Here is a 19,433-nt window from a genome sequence, read left to right on the forward strand (position 1 = left end):
TCAGCGTTAAGCCCTCAATTTTTCCATTATTTGATTTGCAATTGTCCAGGACAAGTTCTTGAACCTGAAAAGGGGAGTTCTGGCTGAGGCACGGCTTCCCTGAGTGGCGGTTCCGTGGTGGCCAGGAACCATGGGAAGCCACTCCAGTTTGAGGAGAAGGTAGGAGGATGGGGTGAAGAGGCGATTCTTAAAGATCACCCACCTTGATGGCAAGCCTCAGTTGGGTGCATTTGCGGGGGTGGAGGTCACTGAGTCCCACCGGCACACCTGGTGCCTGGCCTGGGCCCAAAGTCCCAAGTTTTAACTTGCTGAGCAATGTGAAATTGAACTGCAAGTCCACATAAAAGCTTATGTGCAGTACGTGGCTAAATATATTGAAGAATAAACAAATAAAATTCCAGTAAGGTCTAGAATACTGGCAGCTTGGTGGGGTAGCATGGGGTAGCCAGGAGCAATGCCCCCCCAACCCCCAGGTGGAGGGGCTGCCGAGAGGAAAGCAGACCTCAGGCGTTTTCTGGGACTGTCCCCAGATCTGCCTGGGACCAAGTCTCTCCTGAGGGGCCTCAAGAGTTTGTGCAGACTTGCTTCTGGGTAGCTAGACAGGGTCAAGCAAGGGTAGAGACCAGGTGTAGGTGGGAATGAGCAGTGTTCTTCATGGACCGTAAAAGTCCACTCTGAATGTTCTGTTTCTCAAGCCAATAGCAGCATTCTTCCTCTAGCCCCAAAAGTGAAAATCTCAGAGCAGCAGGGGAAGATGTACACTCTCTCCCCTTGCTGTAGACAGACTAAGCCACAGGGGATGAGAAGCAGCAATCACCCTGATGGGCACAATGCTGCCTGCTGCAGACATGCCAGGACATGACCTGAAACCTCAGAGCCTGAGCTGGTCCCCTTTGTTTCTCCTTGGCAGGAGACCTATGTGTGGGAAATGAGGACTCTTACCCTCTCCAGGGATGGGACTGGGGTGGATAGGAGCCGCTTACAGATAGTATAGGAGCCCAGATTCTAGGTCCAATAGCAGTTTTTATTCCCTGGGAACAAAAATATGTGAGGAAGAAACCAAAAGGAAAACAGGAGCACAAATAACAAAATGATACTAGGGTGGTGTGGCTCAGGAGTCAGATGGACAATGCACAGTGGACCTGGTCACTCCCTGGTTTCTTAGATCAATATCTACCCCATCCTCAAGTGCCCACTGGAGGTGGGGCTAGAGGCAGTGGGGTGGAAAGCTTCTCCTAATCTACACAAAGGAGATGAATGCACTGGTCTACTCCAAGAGGTTTCACAGGAATACCAAGACCCCCCTCAAGAATGGAGTAGACACATTAGAATAAGAGGGGCCTGGGTATCACAAACAACCTGAAAGTAGTCAGAGGGGCCCTTTTTGGCTTAGAGAGGACACAAGGGAAGCAACAGGTAGTGTGTGGTCAACCTTGCCAGATCAGGCCCTGTGGCAGTCGGAACCTGCACTGCAGGTTCCATCCACTTCGAAAGAGCTTGGCTAAGTTGAATCAAAAGCCATTATCCTTTTCCCATAGAATTCCCCTCTATCCTCTTTTCTGTCAAAATTCTTGTCCCATTCACATACCTCCCATGACCTGACAGCTTCCACAATAGCACAGACCCCTAAGATACAAGGTCCTTTGGTGTGGGCTAGGTCACCTGGTCATCTAGTCCACTGCAGAATGCATCAAGTAGCTCATCCCTGTACCACAGGGTAGACTCAGGCTGGTTCCTGAATCCAGATCACAGTGAGGTCTCCTGGAGGATGAAGGTGGGGCTGCTCCCCTGGTGGACGGGGCCTTCCTCAGGCACTGCCAGGGCCTCGTCTCTGCGGCCCTTCAGCACCCCATTGTTCATCTTCTCCGGGAACACTGTGGTGTCCTCAGAGAGGTCCTGGGGACACACAGAACACAGGGAGTGGAATGGGCAGCAGGGCACAAAGGGCTGTGGAAGTGACGCAAGCAGAAAGGTGCCAGACCCTGCTTGACTCCAGCTAGATGGGACAGCAGCATGGGGGGGGGGGGGGGGGAAGGCCAGCACGCTATCGCCTCGCTGCTGCGCCCAGGCCCTGCTGTAGGATGGGCCAGGCTCGGGTAAATCATCAGAGAAAGGGGTGCTGGGTGGGGGGAGAAAGCAAAGGGATGAAGGGAACCCGGAAGGTCTGGGGCGGTCTGGAGAGGGAAGGGAGGGACAATCTGGACAACACAGGTGCTACCTGGCTGTAGCTTCTGCAGTGAAGCCGCTTCTGACAGGACACAGGCAGGAGGGCAAGGAGTCTTGGCAACACTGGGTAAATGGTCCGAGGGTTCAGGGTCCGGCCCCGCATTCCTCCTGAAGGTCAAGGCACTTGAGTCTTACCATGTAACCAGTGTATACAACCCAGCAAGCTCTCTGTTCTTAGGGTTCCCAGCCCCAGCCCCATCCACCCCCTGGAGCTCAGCCAACAAACCTGGTTGTTAAAGATACTAGGAGCCCAGGAGGCAGAATCAATTCTCTGCCCAAAGTCTAGATTCCCTGAGCACCCTCCCTCAGTCCATTCTGTTTCTGTGATCCCATCCCACACCCTCTCACCAGTGAGGAGACTGACAATCAGGCCCACCACAATGACCGTGGTGGAGTTGTGAGCGCTGTACCATAAATATGACAGGGAATAGAGACGCTGCAGCCCTGTGGGCCTGGGAAGAACAGAGGGGTGAGGACAATTTGTTGACAGGGTATTTCATGGCCACCTGGCTCCACCCATCTGCAAGGTCCTAGGGTCTTGGGATCTAACATCCAACATTTCTCTGAGGCTTCTGGTGGCCTACTCCTTGGCACGACCCCCTGGGAAACCCCTCAAAAATGAGCTATTCTCCCTAAGAAAGAGAGTCAGGCTCAACTCACCTGGAGAGTATGGTCGAAGGCATCAGCGTGGTCATGGTGACAGTGGACAGATTGCTAGGCAGGGAAGAGCTGGACCCATTAAAAGGCAAGGGTGCCATGCCAGAGCCCATTCTGGTCACTATGCTCCCAATGCCAATCCAGAAGGCCATGATGAGTCCAGCCAATAGGCCCACAATGGCACCCTGCCCAATGACACAGCACATTCTCCTGTCACAATGCCAGCCCTACCCAACCTTCACACCAGTTCCCAGCACTCATGGTGAGTGCTCTCCCAAGCCATCTGCTGGGTCCATCCCTGCACTTGACTGGAGCTAGATGGGTCACTCACAGAAGGATTGGCACAGGGAAAGAACATCCCAAGGCAGAAGAGTCCAAGCAGCGGCCCCCCAACCATGCCAAAGATGCTGAGCGCTGCCTGTGGAGAACAGGGTTGGGGAAAGACCACTTAGGCTCAGAGACCACAGCCTCATCAACACTGCCTCAGAGCCCTCAGATGTGTGCCTATCTCTTCTGTCTAGACCATCACAATGCAGGATTCCAGGGGACAGGAATGAGAGAGATAAAGTGCTTTGGACTCTCCTCTGAGGCTGATCCTTAGATGTCTCTGAGCCAACAATGTCCCAGGAATGACTCTGGGACTTTTGGCTACTTGAATCTGTTCAAAGCTAAAGGTAGTCCATCAAAAGGGGATTTCTGACACCCGCCCCATGTCATTCCCTTCATAACAGCTATCTTCCTCAATTTTCAGTTTCAATCTGCTCCTCTTCTCCCCTAAAAATAGCTTTCTACCCTCCTTAGTCATTACCTGTAGCACTGGTCCCATCTGGGAGGATATATAGGCCATCCCCAGACAAAGTAGCCCATAGCCAAAGGCTGGGGGAAAAGAAGGGAGGAAACAAGATGTGAGTTAACACACTAAGGGGTAGGAAGTAGAGCAAAACTCCTTCCCCAGCCAAGGCACTATCTCTGTGTTCCTGGAAATAGGACATGTTACCTCATGCCCCAGCTCCAGTTCCCTCCCACCCTGTCCTCATACCTATCTTGCTCAGAAACGCCCCCAGGAAGCGCCTTGAGCTATGGACAAGGCCGTGTGCTTCATCTGGCATGCAGCAAGCCCAGGTTAAACTGGTGCTTTAAAGCAGACTGGCAATAGTGCTTAGGGTGTATCTTAGAAACAATACAACTGAAGAGATAAGGAAGCATAATCCTACCAAGGATTCTGGAAAGCATGGTAGCCCGGACTTCTGAGAAGTGAGGGAACCAAGGTCGAATCAGGTCTTCCATCGTAACAGTTGCCAATGAATTAAAAGCAGAGGATATGGTGCTGAAAGGAGGAAGAGAAAGGCAAGTTGCACTGAGAAGCACAACTAACAAGGGTTTCTATTGGTAGATAGCACCCCAAAGGTAGGAGATGACGTGTGTGGCCAAGACGCCTTCCTCATAGTTGGCAGCAGAGGAAGAGGCTTGGAAGATAAGGATGCTTGACCTTTTCTGAGTGGGGTACAGGCTTTGTTCAGCAGATCAACTGGTATGATAAAAGAAGAACCCTTCCTCAAAAAGGTAGCATCTCCTAGGAGAGAACATGCTCTGTCCTACACAGATGAGCTGTCCCTTGTCACTCACAGATAGAAAGGCATAATGAGGAATCCCCTTCTCTACCCATCACTCTGTGCTAAGTAGGGGCCAGCTGTGCCAGCTGAGGGAAAGAGTCAAAGAGGGTACCTGAGGGAGCCACTGAAGAGGCAGGCGACGAAGAGCCCAGGCAGGCCTGGCAGGCCGTTCAGGAGATCCATCACAAAATACAGGACGAACTGCAGGCAGAAGAGAAGTGCACAGCTCTCCTGAGAGGGGAGCCCTTCCCAGAGAAAGACATACAGAGAGCCTCCCTGTACATGCCCGGCCAGTCTGGAGCATCAGGAAGAGGGGCCAAGCACTGACGGTCACCACAGTAAACAGAGAAAAGAGGAAGCAGCACACTTGCCACCTTGTTGAGCCTCTTTTTTTTCTAGAAAAGGAGGCTGTTGGGAGGGTTACATGAGACCAGGTGGGTAATAGCCCCCAACAGGGCATATGGTGCACAGTGGTGAGTCAATGAAGGTAGGTCCCCAGCCAGTAGAGTGAGCGATGTGATTAGGTGGTGCTGGGGTCCTCATCAGATGAACTTAAGTCCACCTGCTGCCCAGGGTGAGTGTCCCTTCTGCAGCCACCCAGACATGCTTCTTGAGGGGCCCAGGTTAACCCCTCATGGGCACAGAAGGGCGCCAGGGAGGCCTTCTCACCTGGTCAGGGGCTGCCTCAGCCTGCTGAGTGCTCATGGGATATTCCTTGTAGTAAGCGAACATGACCAGGCCAATGAGGCAGCCCATGCAGAGGACCACCTGCTGGCAAGGGAAGACCGAGTAGCAGGAGCTGTAAAACAAGCCAGGGTCAAGGGGAGAGAGGGACTGAACAGATACCCTCAAGCATGGCCCTGAGCCCCAGAAAGCAGACTCACATCCTGACCCCAAAGGGGCCATGTGTGCTCTGAAATCCTGCCCCCACCTAAACTGCCTCAGTGGGACTGGGGCCCATTTTCTTCCTCCAGCCTTGCTTCCCAGTCTTCTTGTCCCTGCACTCACAGTATAGCAGCCTTCTCCGTGCGGGAGCTGAGGTAGCGCTGCACCTGAGCCTGGTTCACCCCATACAAGGACAGCATCATGAAGACTCCTCCGAAGGCCAACGTCCAGAAAGTGTGCCGCACGAAAGGGTCTGGATCTAGCCTGCAATAAATGCTACCTGGTTACTGTGCCATAGCCCCAGAGAGACTCGGCCTTCCTCACCTACATCAAGGGTCAGAGGGGAGCAGAGACACCACTGCGCAGGCTAAGGAGCTACTGAAGAATGCGCTGGGTAGACGCAAGAGGCAGCATAGCAAACTAGAGGGAGAGCTTCATTCCTCCAACCTCATCCCAGGTACTAAAAACATCCTGACCATCCTTAAGCAGCACTCAGACTCCTGTGATCAGACTCCATCTCTGCAGTGCCAGCTTCCCACCCGTCTCCATACTGCACCCACGGCTTCCACGGCTTGCCCTCTGCTTATTACAACCCTGAGCTCAGGCTCTAGGATACGTTTAGCTCCTAGGCACTAGAGACCCCAGCTAGGGGAAAGGGTGTACTTACTCGATCCCAGAGATTCGGCCATGCTGGGAAGCCAAATCCCACACACGTCCCAAGCCGCCCACCTTGGCCGACCCCACAATGATAACTGCCAGCTGCCCTAGGAACATGACCAGTGTCTGGAACACATCTGTCCAGATGACTGCCTTCAGCCCACCCTGTAAGAAAAAGAGCATGCCTAACACAAATGTCTTCAAAACCACTCACCAGTGAGGACACCATACTACCAGCAAGGGCACTTTATTGCTGCCAGGGGCATAATTACCAAGACCCTGTTGACATCATCTCGACCCCAGCTCCTACCTTCATATCCCATACCCCATCATAATCCCATCCCATCTCCTATCTCATTTCATTCCACTTCCTTTTTTTTTAATTGTTGAAAGTATTACAGACGCCCCTCCTTTCCGCTCCCACCCCTCTCCTGCCTTCCCCGCCTAATGTCTGTGTCTCATTCTACCTTCTCACCTATATTCTTATCTCATCCCCTCCTACCTTCTAATCTCATTCATCCCTTCTTTTCCTTTTCTTCCCATTTCCTCTCCTTACTTGTCTCTTCTTCTCCCTCCCCTAAGACTTACTGTACTTACCAGAGCAGTATAGAGGGCACAGACAATGCCTAGGGTCAGCACTGACAGCCACAGATCAAAGCCAGTCACTGTAAAGAGATAAAAGTTACATTTGTCTCTGGAAGAGGATTTTGGAGCGGGAAAACCAGAGAAGCTCTGGTAAGACATGAAGCATTTGGTAATTAAGAATGAAATAAATCATTCACCACAATGGGAAAAAATGTTCACAGAGCTCCACAAAAAGGTGGTGGTTAACCAGTTCAGATGGGGCATGGTAACATTTGACTAGCTTTCAAGTGAAGTGAAGCAAGCCAGCCTCCATCTCTGGTGGAGACCAGCCAAGGACCCATGTCGTGAAATAATTCCCAGGCCAAGGTGGATTCTTTTCTGCACACTCTCATCTACCTGCCCCTCCCAAAGGTGCTTTCCCAGACTACTGGGGCTGGCAGAAGGAGCTGTGACTTCTCACCTGCATTGAGGGCCAATGATGGTGCATAGAGCACAACCCCCATGTAGATCACCTGTTGGGTATGAAAAAGAGGCTGTGAGGGGAAGAGGAGACGAGGGTGGGCAGAGAGAGGGAGAAAGATGGACCTCAGCTCCAATATCCCAACAGCCTCCTTTCACCCAGGCCCGCTTCCCTCTCCCTTCTTCCAAATTTTCACTTGCTGCCACGCAGTGTGTGCTGGGACTGGAAGGAAAGGAAAGCAGGATGCCTCTGGGGGCTTCAGTAACACTGACCCATGGCAGGAATTTTAATCCTGCCATTTTGAGAGCAGGAAGGCTCCAAATGCCTGAGTTCAGGATCCCCTATCATGCCTCAGGCTCAGTTCTAGCCTCATTCTACTTACCATCTGAAAGATGAAGGTCATGGTCCCACAAACCCGCACAGTTTTATTGAATCGAAGCTCCAGGTACTAGGTAGGAGTATATAAAAAAAAAAAGTATTCTTCCCCACTGCACCCCTCACAGTTCACACACAATTTCCCTCAAGAGGTACAGAAACATGAGGGAATATCCAATTCACATCCACTCTAGGCCCACTCAGCAGAGCACCTTCCTTCTCCCCTAACCCAACCTCACCTAGGATGAACCTATAAACACAATATGGTACCTGTCAGTCTCATTAGGCAGAGAAAATCTGGGGACCCAGACCCTTCATATGTGCCCTGTTCCTCCTTTCCATCCCTGAGCCTGAGGGTCCAATGTGCTCCTCCCTTCCTCCCTGCTCACCTCATAGGCACTGGTGAGATGCAGGCGGTAGAAGATAGGGATGAAGATGTGTGCAGGAATCAGCAGCCCCAGGAAATATGAGCAGCCCAGGAACCAATACTGGGTCCCAAATCGGTAGATCTCGGATGGTACACCCAGGATGGCCACAGCCGATTGGAAGGTGGCCAGCAGGGACAGCGCCACAGGAAGGCAGCTCATCTGGCGGTCTGCCATCTGCAGCTGACCAATGGTATGCTTGCCCCAGCCACGAAAGGCATGGTAGAGCCCAATGGCAAGGGAGAGAACCAACAGCAAGATGAAGACCACATAGTCCACAAGGGAGAAGGCGGATTTTACCGTGCTTGTGTCTGAGGCTGGGGAGAGAGAAGCGGAGGGGGTCATCCCCACACTCATCTCCTCACTGTATCTATGACCTGTAGTCACTTGCTGTTCCTGGGCTCTGGGCTGCCACTTGGCTGGGTGGTGGCAGGCAAGTGGCAACTACCTGGCTGTCAACCAAGGTCTCACAGGCCTCTTCCTCCACCAAGTGACACTGTCCAGAGTAACCTGCAAAGGAATGAGGTTCTAGTGAGGCCTATCCTGCCTTCATGGCCACCCACCCTGGACCAGGCAGCTCGGTGGCAGACCTTGGAAGTCTGGAGGTCTTAGTATGGATCTGGTAGAGGAAAGTAGAGAGGAAGCAGCAGTGAGATAGCCAGGAAACAACTACTTGGCCAACACCTTCTTGAGCATGCATAGCTATAAAATAAAAGAACCTTCCTAGGTCTTCAGCCCAAAACAAACAAAAAAATTAACTCTACTCCATGTTTCTTCTCAGAAGATTTTCCTGCTCCCACTTGTAGGCACAGACCCAGTCACTACAATATACTAAGCCAGCAGAGCCCAACCTGGCGCCACAGCCCAGCAGGGAAGAAGAAATGGAGACTAATAACAGCATGGTTTCCTCTATTCCTCTTGGCCTCAGCTCCCATTTCCCATGATCCTGTTTTACTTTGCTAATAGCACCCCTTCTTAGCACTGATTCCCATTGAGATCACCTCCTTGGCAGCCCCAAACTCCACTCCAGGCATCCCCAGGTCAACCACTCAGTTTTCCCCAACACTACCTGATAAGCCCTGCCACTTTATCTTAGCTACTGTACATGTAACACCACTGTCAATAGCAGATCTGGGAAGAGGGGTAGGATTCAAAAGTGAGAGGTGTTCCCTGTACAAAATGCCCAGTGAAACCACAGAAACTGTCCCTACTACAGATCAGGAGTTGCCACAGCCCCAGGCTGAGACAGGGTCTGGAACAGAGTCTGACTGATGAATCAGTACCAGCGCCCGAGGAACAGATTCCACACAGGCCACCACACAACAAGCCCACCTGGCAGCAGCAGCTGACAAAGAGCCAGGCAGTAAAGCAACAGAGCCGGAGTGAAAAGAGGGCACAGAAGGCTATGTCCAAACAGGGTCTTTGACAGGTTACTAGGGTCACTATCCAGAAATCTAAGAACATCCTCTTTGTCATCATAAAACCAGATGTCTACAAGATTTCAGCTTCAGATACCTACATAGTTTTTAGGGAAGCCAAGATCAAGGATTTACCTCAGCAAGAACGGCTAGCAGCTGCTGAGAATTTCAAAGTTCAAAGTGAAGCTGTCTCAAACATTCAAGAAAACACACAGACTCCAACTATACAAGAGGAGAGTGAAGAGGAAGAGGTTATGAAATGGGTGTGGAAGTTAAGGACATAGAATTTTGTCACCTCACAAGCAAATGTGTCAAGAGCAAAGGCAGTCTGAGCCCTAAAAACCAGCAATAATGACATTGTAAGTGCCATTATGGAATTAACCATGTAACGATCTAAAAAAGGACTATTTTGCCCTGGCTGGTTTGGCTCTGCGGTTAGAGTGTCGGCCCACCTACCAAAGGGTCTTGGGTTCGATTTCCAGTCAAGGACACACACCTGGGTTGCAGGTTCAATCCCTGGCCCTGATTGGGGCATGCGGGAGGCAACCAATTGATGTATCTCTCTCACATTGATGTTTCTCTCTCTGTCTCTCTCTCCCCCTCTCCCTCCTTCCCTTCCACTCTATCTAAAAACCAATGGAAAAATATCCTTGGGTGAGGATTAACAAAAAATAAATAAAAACAAAGCTTTTTTTTTTTTTGGTGGTTCAGAAGAGTGACTGCAGCTGGGTTTGAAATTTGTACTGTTTCTATCATTAATAAAGTTATGGCTTCTTGTGGGATGAAAAAAAAGTGAGAGGGCAACGTACTGGAGCCAGGGGTTCAGAGTTAAGATTACAAGAACATTTTGGGGTGAAGCAAACCAACCAGGGAACTGTGGCAAGGGGAACAGCCAGGGAGAGTTGTCCTATTCTGCTGAGCAGACACCTTACCTAGAGAAGCAATCCCGTTCTGAAGCAGAGCTGCCTGGAAGCTGTACCTTCTGGAGCTGGATAGAGACTGAGGGTCTGGCTCTATAAGTAGCTGCCGGTGAAATCAGGAATTGCGGGGGTGGAATGAAGCTCAGCAGCTGTTTGTTCTGGCCCCTTCAGGGAACCAATTGCTATGATCCAAACGACCTATCACCCTGTGGGCCCCAAACTCCAGCTCCAGAATGAAGTCAGTAACATTCCTAGATGGATTAGGCTTTCACTCTAAGTCACACAGGCACTGTGTGCTAGAGGGAATTGGAAAGGAGGGGCTGAGAGAAGATGGGAACCTTGCTTTTCTGACTCCTACAAAAGAAATACTACTCCTCAAAGAATATACCATTATCTTTAGAACAAGGACAGGATCATAGTATTTCAAAACTTAAAGGAATCACAAAGACACCAAGGCTTAGATGACTCAGTGACCTTTTCAAAACCAGAGCTGATTCTTGTCAGAAGCTAGATTAGAACCCAGGTCTAGTGATTTCCCCATTCATTTTCAACCTTTTTCATCTCGTGGCACAAATAAACTAATTACTAAAATTCTGCAGCACACCAAAAAATCTACTTTTTGCCTATCTGACCAAAAAATAGGTTTAACTTTAATTCATTCACACTGGACGGTTACTGTGTTGGCTGCTGTCGTTTTTTAACTTGACAATCTAAGGGAAAAGATGGCAGTGCGCGTGACTAAATAGTCAGGTATTGTATGTTTTAAAAGTTCTCGCACCCTGGCTGTTGTGGCTTGGTTGGAGCATGGTCCCATACACCAAAACTCATTCTGAGCCCTGGCCGGTTTGGCTCAGCGGTTAGAACGTAGGTCCATGGACCAAAGAGTCAAGGGTTTGATTCCGGTCAAGGGCACGTACCTCGGTTGCAGTTCGTCCCCAGCCCTGGTCGTGGTCATGTGGGAGGCAACCAGCTGATGTGTCTCTCTTACATCGGTCTCTCTCTCTCCCTCCCACTCTATCTGAAGATAAATGAAAAAATATCCTCAGGTGAGGATTTAAAAAAAACAAACAACTCACATCAATATTTCTCTTTCCCTTCCTCTTTCTAAAATCAATAAAAAATAAAATAAAATAAAAATTCTTGCAGTATACCAGTTGAAAATCACTGCCGTAGGGTCCTTATTGGTGTGAGGAAAAAAATACCAGAGAATACCATACATTTAGATAGCCTAACATGATGACAGTTAACATTTTCTGAACACCTGCTATGTAACCAAGAAGCATGCTATGTACTTTACAGACATTAGTAATAATAAGCAATTATAATAAATAATAAAAAATAATTGAAATAAGTGAAGATGTCACCATAGCTATCACTCTCAAAACACCACATCTCAGGTTATGCACTTTGTCTTTCAAGCCTCACCTAAGGATATTTTTCCTTTTTTTTTTTTTTTAAGATAGAGTGGGAAGGAGAGAGGGAGCGAGAGAGAGAGAAACATTGATGTGAGAGACACATTGGTTGCTTCCTATACCACCCCAGCTGGGGCCAGCGATCCAAGCTAGAACCAAGTTATGTGCCCTTGACAAGGAATAGAACCCAGGACTCTTTGGTTCATGGGCCATTGCTCTAACTGCTGAGTCAAACTGGCCAAGGCAGGTTATGCACTTTACATGAACACTCTAGGAAACTGAGATTTAGAGAGATTAAATAACTTGCTTAAGGTTACACAGCATGATACAAAATATGGGAGAAAGAAACAGTACTCTCTGCAGGTATAACAGATTTTTCACCAGTGACCCCTATCCTTACTCACCAGAACAGAAGCAGAATGTTAACTGTAGTCAGTCATTCATGGAACAGTTTAGATTTCAGCTAATCTAGACACAGAACATTACAAGCTATGTCTTCTGTGCTAGCCCACTAGGAGAAAGCCTGGCTGTCCTCTGGCTCTATCCCAGTGTTCTTGGGCAGATGTTGCCTGCTGGAATGATATGGCCTCACACAAATGAAACCCAAACTGAAACTCCTGGGGGAGGAAATAAAAGCTGGCAACTCTTGGATTGCATGTTACAAATGTCAGTCCTCAGAACAACATTCCCAGTAGGACACTCTGGTTTAACCTAAAGATACCATGGGCCTTTGTTTTCTCACTCCTCTAGCAAACCTTTTACTGCTATGACAGAGGTGATAGGAACTACTGGCAAGTAAGAAATAGCTGCTGTATGCAAATAAGAATGTGTAGTGGTAAACGATTAGTGATATGGATAGGCATGTAGCTGGAGAAAGAAAAATTCCAGTATAAACTAGAACACAGACATAAAGAACTGGAGACAGCTGGGGTAAACTGGCAGGGCATCCTGATAAGAATTCTATCTATTTGCACGGAGAACCCCCCTAGTTGGCTATCTAGACTAGAAAAGTGTGACCCAGTAAAAAAGCCTTTATCAGACATGATTCTAAGAACAGGATAGTGGCTAAAAACTCTACAGTGATCTAAACCCTGTGGGCTTTTATCTATCTGAGAGATCATAAGCCAAAAGAACTGAGTTGTTTCATTAAAACTGCAACACCCAGGGCACAAATAGCTGGCTGTAGAACCCCTTTTACAATTCCTAAGACAAGGAAAATAGTATTTTCCACCACCCTACCCCGTCCCTCACGTCAGTCACAAACTGCAGTGGATTGCTTGGACTCCTACACAAGTTAAGAGACCGCAGCAGACCAAAGTCCCAACGAGATTTCTTCAAGATCTGGTTATTATGTCTAGGATTCCTCAAGGTCTGAAAGACTTTAGGGACCCTCACTAAACTGCTAATTTTAATTCAAACTATAATGCTAATTTTTATGTTAATGCTAATTTTAATTTCCAAGGACTTAATACTCAGTTCCTCCAGGCGTGGCCTCACAATCGCCACCCCCCGCACCTTGGGGGTCTGAGCCCGGGGTCACCCTAGGACAGCGCTCGCCTTCCCCTTACCTCCGTGGCTCAAGCTAAGGAGGTCCCGTCGTTCTTCCTGGGATCAGCATCGCTCTGTTTTCTGGGAAGGCACAGGAGACGAGGAGTTAGGGACGCATCTATCCCGCCCCTACCTCCTCACCAGGGCTCCGGACGCCAAGCGATCTCAGGACTGAGGTGAAGAGGACAGGGTGTCCGAGGCGTCCCCAGGCAAGTCTCTTCCCGCCTGGGTCTGCCCTTCGCCCTTCACCCCTCCACGACTCCCACACTCTTTATTTGCTGGCTTCCCACCTTCCCTCCACAAGCGAGACGGCGGGAGCACTAACCACCACCTCGCCGCCCGCAGCTAAGATTTTCCCGGGCCCCTACGGCGGGGTCCCCGCTCACTCCGCCCCCTTTCCTCTACGTTCCTCCCTCCCCGCTCTAACGGGGTTCTGCTGAGCCCTTTAGTACTGACCCACACCCTGCCGGCTCGCCCCAGTGCGCCCCACCTGCCGGGTCTCCATGCTTCGGTCCCGCCACCTACCGAAGAACAAGCTCGCAGCACGTGGGCCAGGTGACAGCGGGGCCCCGCCCTCTGCCTGCCCCGCCATTTTTACTCAGAGATGATGGAGTAGCCCAGAGACACCGCGGAAATGCGACCTTGGCGTCTTGGCGCATGGAACAGGGGACTGAAAGACAGGCGGCGGGAAGGCCTTTGCTCAAGAGGAAGGAGAGGGGTAGGTCAGCATCCTAACGAGCACCGGACACAGAAGAAAGCTGACCTCCGCGAGGAGGAGCAGCCCCCAACCCCGCCCCCGCCGACTGGCTCGCACCACTAATCCACGCCCCCTGGGGGGCGGGACCACGCGCGCAAGTCTCGCGAGCTTCCAAGAAGAACGAAGGGAGCGGAAAAATGTCCCCTCGCGGTTCTGGCAGTTCTTCGACCCCGCTACCCTGGGCTGCGGCCCTGCTCCTCGCTCTGGGCGTGGAAAGGGCTCTGGCGCTACCCGAGGTACAGAAGCAAATTAGAGGTCGGGTTGAAGCAGAGGTGCTGGGCCAGCTTGTGTGTCGCACTCACCCGCCCTCAGCTCTTCCCACCTGGCCCGTAGCTCTGATTTTGCCCTTGAGGCCTTCCCAGCCGGAAGCCCAAACGGCTCCAGCTCAAGATTACTCACTCTGCAGATTTCCTAGCGCTTGAGCCCTACCAACATCCAAAGACCTTTCAATTTTGACCTCGTCGCACCTTAATCTTTGAATAAGCTTAAGTTCTTTCTACAAATGAGCCTTTTGGCTTCTACTGCAGGCTCCCTGCACCAGAATGCAATACATCGTGTGGTGACAGGACTGTACTTTCTGTAATGTTTAATGAGTTATTTGTGTGTTTGCAGTCGTTTTACACCTGGCCAAACTGGCTGTCAGATTGAGAAGTCACTGGAGAGGACAGTAAATGTTCCGATAGTGATTCTCAAAGATGAGAGCCTTCCCTGGGTGTTATATGGTGCAGAAAGTCTCTGTTGCGCTGATTTGGCGCCTGGGAAGAAATGCATCTAGTAGTCAAACCTGTTATAAAGGTAGGACACTTCCCTGTGTTAGAGGAATTCTGGAGAAGTGTGCTGGCAGTTAACTTTTGATCCCTGTTTGTTCTTTTCTTGGCTGTATTTTTTTTGAGTCCTAATAGTTTTCTCTCTTCTGCAGATATGCATCCAGTGTCCAGGGAGTGTTCGAAATTTGTCAGAAGTGGCACAGTATTGTAAGCAGACGCCGGAGCTAATGTTGCAGGCCCGCTGCTGCCTGGATAAGAAGGGCACCATCCTGGGGTGAGGGAGGAGAAGACATCCCTGTGTAGTGGTAAAGAGTTCCCAACCCAGATTCATCAAGGCTTGCCTGTTTGGCTTCTGGGATAAATATTTCTGCCTACTTTGGAGGCATCTCAACCATGACTGTAAGACTTTTAAGTCTGTTATAGCATTTTTGGTAGGTAAATAATCCTGCAGCTCTTCCTGGTTGAAACTACATACGGGTCTTAATTTTTGCCAGTTTTATTTTAAAGGTTTTTATGGCTTTGTATTAAAAAGATTTTTTAAAAGAATAGTTTATTGATTTTTAGAGAGAGGAAGGGAGAGGGAAAGAGAGCAACATCCATGTCATTGATTGACTGCTCCCTGCCTGTCCCCTACTGAGATAGAGCCCACAACCTGGGCATGTGACCCTGACCCAAATGGAACCTGCAACCTCCTGGTGCAAAGGATGATGCCCAGCCAACTGAGCTACACCAGCCAGGGCAAAGAGCTTTGCATTTTCGTTTATTATCAAGTCTTTGGGTTATTTACTGTGTGTCTCCATTACCCCCATAGCCTCCAAGACACTATGTTAATATAATTTTTTCCCCTTCCTGATTAATTCATGTTTGTCTTTGAGGCAAATTCCTCTTCCTGTCCCCTTATGCAGGTTAATCCCTGCATTTTCTCCCTTTACACTCTTGAGAATCCACCTAATTCGTCTTTTTGTTTGTTTTTATTAATTTTTAGAGAGAGATAGAAACAGTGTGAGAAACATGGATCAGCTGCCTCCTGCACGCCCCCTACTGGGGATCAAGCCCACAACCCGGGTCTGTGCCCTGACCAGGAATCTAACTGGGACCTCTCAGTCTTTGGGAGACACTCAGTCCACTGAGCCACACCAGATGGGCAAATCCACCTAATTTTTTTTTCCTCACCCGAGGACATTTTTCCATTTTTTTGTTCAGATAGAGTGGAAGGGAAAGAGAGAGAGAAACATTGACGTGAAAGGGACACATCGAGTGGCTGCCTCCCACACAACCCAACCAGGGCCGGGGACAAACTACAACTAAGGTACATGCCCTTAGTGGGAAACAAACCTGATGCTCAAACCGGCCAGGGCCCACCTAATTCTTATAGCTTCAACTGTAACTACCTTGCAGGTGTCTCCCAAAACTAGATTTCTTTTAGTATTCTTTGACCTCTCCCCAAGCAGATACCTCTAGCTTCCTATTAACAGTTCCTCTTGAGTGCACCCTCACTTCAAACTCAAAAAATCATGTCTTGCCTCCATTCTCTCCCTGACCTACCTAAATACTTCTCTGTGTTAAACTTTCTGAAAACCAGAAATTTTCCATTATCACTCTCTGTTTCTAAAATTAGATTTCCCCCCAGCCGGTGTGGCTCAGTGGTTGAACGTCGACTCATGCACCAAGAGGTCGCTGGTTCAATATCTTGTCAGGGCACATGCCCAGGTTGTGAGTCAGATCCCCAGTGGGGGGCATGCAGCAGGCGGCCAATTGATGTTCTCTCTTATCAATGTTTCTATCTCTCTGTCCCTCTCCTTTCCTCTCTCTTTAACATCAATAAAGAAAAAAAAATTTTTTTAATAAATAAATAAAATAAAATTGGATTTCCAATTATTTATTCACTCAGACCCTTTGATGAGGATCTCACTTTGGCCTGCCTCCAAAAGCATTGTAACTTTTTTTTTGTTCAGGCTTTTCTCCTTACCTGAAATTGCCTTTCTCCACCAAATTAAGACATATCCATTTTTTGTTTTTATCCTCACCTGAGGACATTTTTGCATTTATATTCAGATAGAGCAGGAGGGAGAGAGGGAGGAAGAGAGAGATACATCGAGTGGTTGCCTCCCACATGACCCCAACTGGGGCCGGGGACAAACTGCAACCGAGGTACATGCCCTTAGCAGAAACCGAACCCGAGCTTCTCTGGGCCACAGGCCGACGCTCTAACTGCTGAGCCAAACCAGCCAGGGTGACATGTCCATTTTTTAATTCCAACATTTTTTGTGTGAATCCTCTCTACTTCTAACTACCACAGTAATATTTTATTTTACTTCCATTAATTCTTAGTGTCTGTACACTCAAATTTATTTATATATTGTCCTGTGATCTCTTTCATATTATAGTTTAATGTTTATATTGTTTTTATTTTTGGTCTTGTTTCTGTACTACATTGTAAGCCATTTGAAAGCTAAGATACTGAGGTTAGTCTTTTTAATACTCCAAATTTGTGCAGTTAGTAGGCACTCAGTAAATACTGTAGAATAAAGGAACAGACAACAAAAGATACTGAAGGAAATAATGTGGCATGGTCCTTAATATCAGTAGTTTATATCTAATCTGTGGTAGAAAATGCACTTGGAAAAAAACTTTCATTTATGTGACTTGAATTTTTTTTCCATTTGAAGGTCCTTTGTGGATCTGACAATCATAATGTGGGATTCACTAATCTAGACAAGAAACAATTTTTTTTTCTAATGTATGCACAGAAACAAAGAACTGTCATTATGGAAATGTTCCATATCTGTACTCTCCAATACAGTAGCTCTCTAATACACATATTAGTGGTTAACTGAACACTTGAAATGTGGCTGATGCAAATGTGGAAGTGAATTTTTACAATTTAATTTAAGTAGCTATATGTAGCCAGCTAGTGATGACTGAATAGGACAGTGCAGAATTAAAACATCTACAGCACCTAGTTTGTGGCCCTGAACACAGCTGTGTTCAAGTAATATTTGGTAGAAAAAGGGTTGTATTAGCCTACAATGGATAAAGAGGAGAGACATGTAGTTACACTGATTGCCTTATTTCCTCAGGCTGGATCTCCAGAACTGTTCTCTGAATGACCTTGGTCCAAACTTTCCTCAAGCACATACTGCTGTCATTATGTAAGTGGTTAATCACCTTCCCTATCAAAAAGTGACTATGATGAAGGGTTGATGGGAAAGTCTTTGAGGATGGACTCCTAAAAAAAATGTTTGAATACTGATTTCTAAATTTGGACAACTCAGAATAAGAACTGGAATACCAGTCCAGGAAGATGTGTGAATAGAAACAGAGTGTTTTCCTAAAGCACAGGGCTGACAGTGTGTGCTTTTCAGAAACCTGCAAGCAAACCCCCTCAAGGATGACTTGGCCAATGCCTTCCATGGCTTTATCCAGCTCCAGACTCTGTGAGTAAGGGTATGGGGTTGAGAGAATCAAAGAGAGGTAGTGCTGTGGGCTCAGCAACTTTGGGTTGCATATTAAGACTGCCTGTTTTGTGTTCAGGATACTACCACAAGATGTCAGCTGTCCTGGTGGTATTAATGCCTGGAATACTGTCACCTTTTATACAGACAAGCACATCTGCCAAGGGCAAAGGAACCTTTGCAATAGCACTGGGGATGCAGGTATGCTGTCTCACCTCCACCCATTTGGGAATTGTCTTTCCTCCTTTGTACTCTCCCTGTTAGATCAGAAAGACAGTAAAATTATTTATGTGCCTTTTGTTCAGATTTCTGAGGCTCTAACCCTTCGGAAAGAAAAGATCTTAAAATATATTTTATATTATGATGACGTTCTGACTATCTGTAATCTTTTCTCTCCTTTGACATAGAAATCATTGAAAGAATCTAAATTGAAGCAGATATTTGAAAAACATACCGAATGAGATCCAGTGATGTTCTCTCTTTCTCTCTGACTCCCAGAAATGTGTCCTGAGAATGGATCTTGTGTACCTGATGGTCCAGGTCTTTCGCAGTGTGTTTGTGCTGATGGCTTCCATGGCTACAAGTGTATGCGCCAAGTAAGGAATTAGATTTTCTAATTAGGGATAAGAGAAATGCATAGACCAGGAGGTGATGCAAATCACCTAGAGAATTGCCCTGGATGAGGGGATAGGTATACTAGGGAAGAACTGGGTGTTAGGATGTATATTGCCTTTGGTGTGTAATGGTGTGTATGAGTTTGTTGTTTTTTTTATCTTTTATTCACAGGGCTCGTTCTCACTGCTTATGTTCTTTGGGATTCTGGGATCCACCACATTATCCATCTCCATCCTGCTTTGGGGGACTCAACGACGAAAAGCCAAGGCTTCATGAACCACACAGGTCTTCCTACTGACCTAAGGATCATCCCAATCTATTTTAGCCCAGCCAGGGAGATTTGCTTCCTATAGACTGGCCAGAGGATCCTCTTCAAGGCTAAGGCCGCGGTTGGAAGGAAGATGGAACATTGCGCAATGCTGGAGTGTCACACTCCAGCCCAGGAGTGGACTAGTACCATTTCCCAATTGTGCTGTTAACTATAATAAACTTTTGTTTATTTATTTGTTTATTTTTAAAGGAAGATGCCCCGGCTTTGTGTGTTTCTTTGTTGGGGTAGGGAAGTAGGCTTTCTGTCACAGGTGTCTCCGGGCTTTGCGCTGTATAGCTGGGCGCTTCCACCTTCGCCGCGGCTCTGGCCCCGCCCCTTACGTGCCGG

The 19,433-nt window shown here is 48.2% G+C and overlaps 2 protein-coding genes and 1 pseudogene across 5 annotated transcripts; 2 read left to right on the top strand and 1 right to left on the bottom strand.

The window, feature by feature from the left end:
• Positions 1 to 1,016: 1,016 nt before the first annotated feature.
• On the bottom strand, positions 1,017 to 14,797 carry SLC5A6 (solute carrier family 5 member 6). 3 transcript variants are annotated; one of them, XM_036263087.1, is made up of 18 exons: positions 14,723 to 14,797; positions 13,707 to 13,851; positions 13,202 to 13,262; positions 7,848 to 8,393; positions 7,466 to 7,531; positions 7,084 to 7,135; positions 6,636 to 6,703; positions 6,049 to 6,203; positions 5,505 to 5,645; positions 5,166 to 5,295; positions 4,609 to 4,697; positions 4,098 to 4,210; positions 3,692 to 3,759; positions 3,215 to 3,301; positions 2,887 to 3,068; positions 2,575 to 2,678; positions 2,219 to 2,334; positions 1,017 to 1,896 (listed from the first exon to the last, which is right to left on the bottom strand). In XM_036263087.1, the coding sequence occupies exons 4-18, from the start codon at positions 8,238 to 8,240 to the stop codon at positions 1,747 to 1,749; spliced, it is 1,914 nt and encodes a 637-aa protein (XP_036118980.1). In that variant the 5' UTR covers positions 8,241 to 8,393; positions 13,202 to 13,262; positions 13,707 to 13,851; positions 14,723 to 14,797; the 3' UTR covers positions 1,017 to 1,746. The 3 variants fall into 3 exon arrangements, with proteins under 3 accessions (XP_036118980.1, XP_036118979.1, XP_036118981.1); XM_036263086.1 differs by lacking the exon at positions 14,723 to 14,797 and having other exon boundaries at positions 13,707 to 13,968; XM_036263088.1 differs by lacking the exons at positions 3,215 to 3,301; positions 14,723 to 14,797 and having other exon boundaries at positions 13,707 to 13,968.
• Positions 9,063 to 9,690, top strand: LOC118630880 (annotated as a pseudogene).
• Positions 13,812 to 19,243, top strand: ATRAID (all-trans retinoic acid induced differentiation factor). 2 transcript variants are annotated; one of them, XM_036263090.1, is made up of 7 exons: positions 13,812 to 13,899; positions 14,858 to 14,979; positions 17,786 to 17,857; positions 18,071 to 18,142; positions 18,240 to 18,361; positions 18,659 to 18,756; positions 18,947 to 19,243. In XM_036263090.1, exons 1-7 carry the CDS (start codon positions 13,816 to 13,818, stop codon positions 19,049 to 19,051), a joined length of 675 nt encoding a protein of 224 aa, XP_036118983.1. In that variant the 5' UTR covers positions 13,812 to 13,815; the 3' UTR covers positions 19,052 to 19,243. The 2 variants fall into 2 exon arrangements, with proteins under 2 accessions (XP_036118983.1, XP_036118982.1); XM_036263089.1 differs by lacking the exon at positions 13,812 to 13,899 and adding an exon at positions 14,047 to 14,174.
• Positions 19,244 to 19,433: the final 190 nt, after the last annotated feature.

This window comes from Molossus molossus, unplaced genomic scaffold, assembly GCF_014108415.1.
Source record: "Molossus molossus isolate mMolMol1 unplaced genomic scaffold, mMolMol1.p scaffold_m16_p_15, whole genome shotgun sequence".
Classification (NCBI taxonomy): Eukaryota; Metazoa; Chordata; class Mammalia; order Chiroptera; family Molossidae; genus Molossus; species Molossus molossus.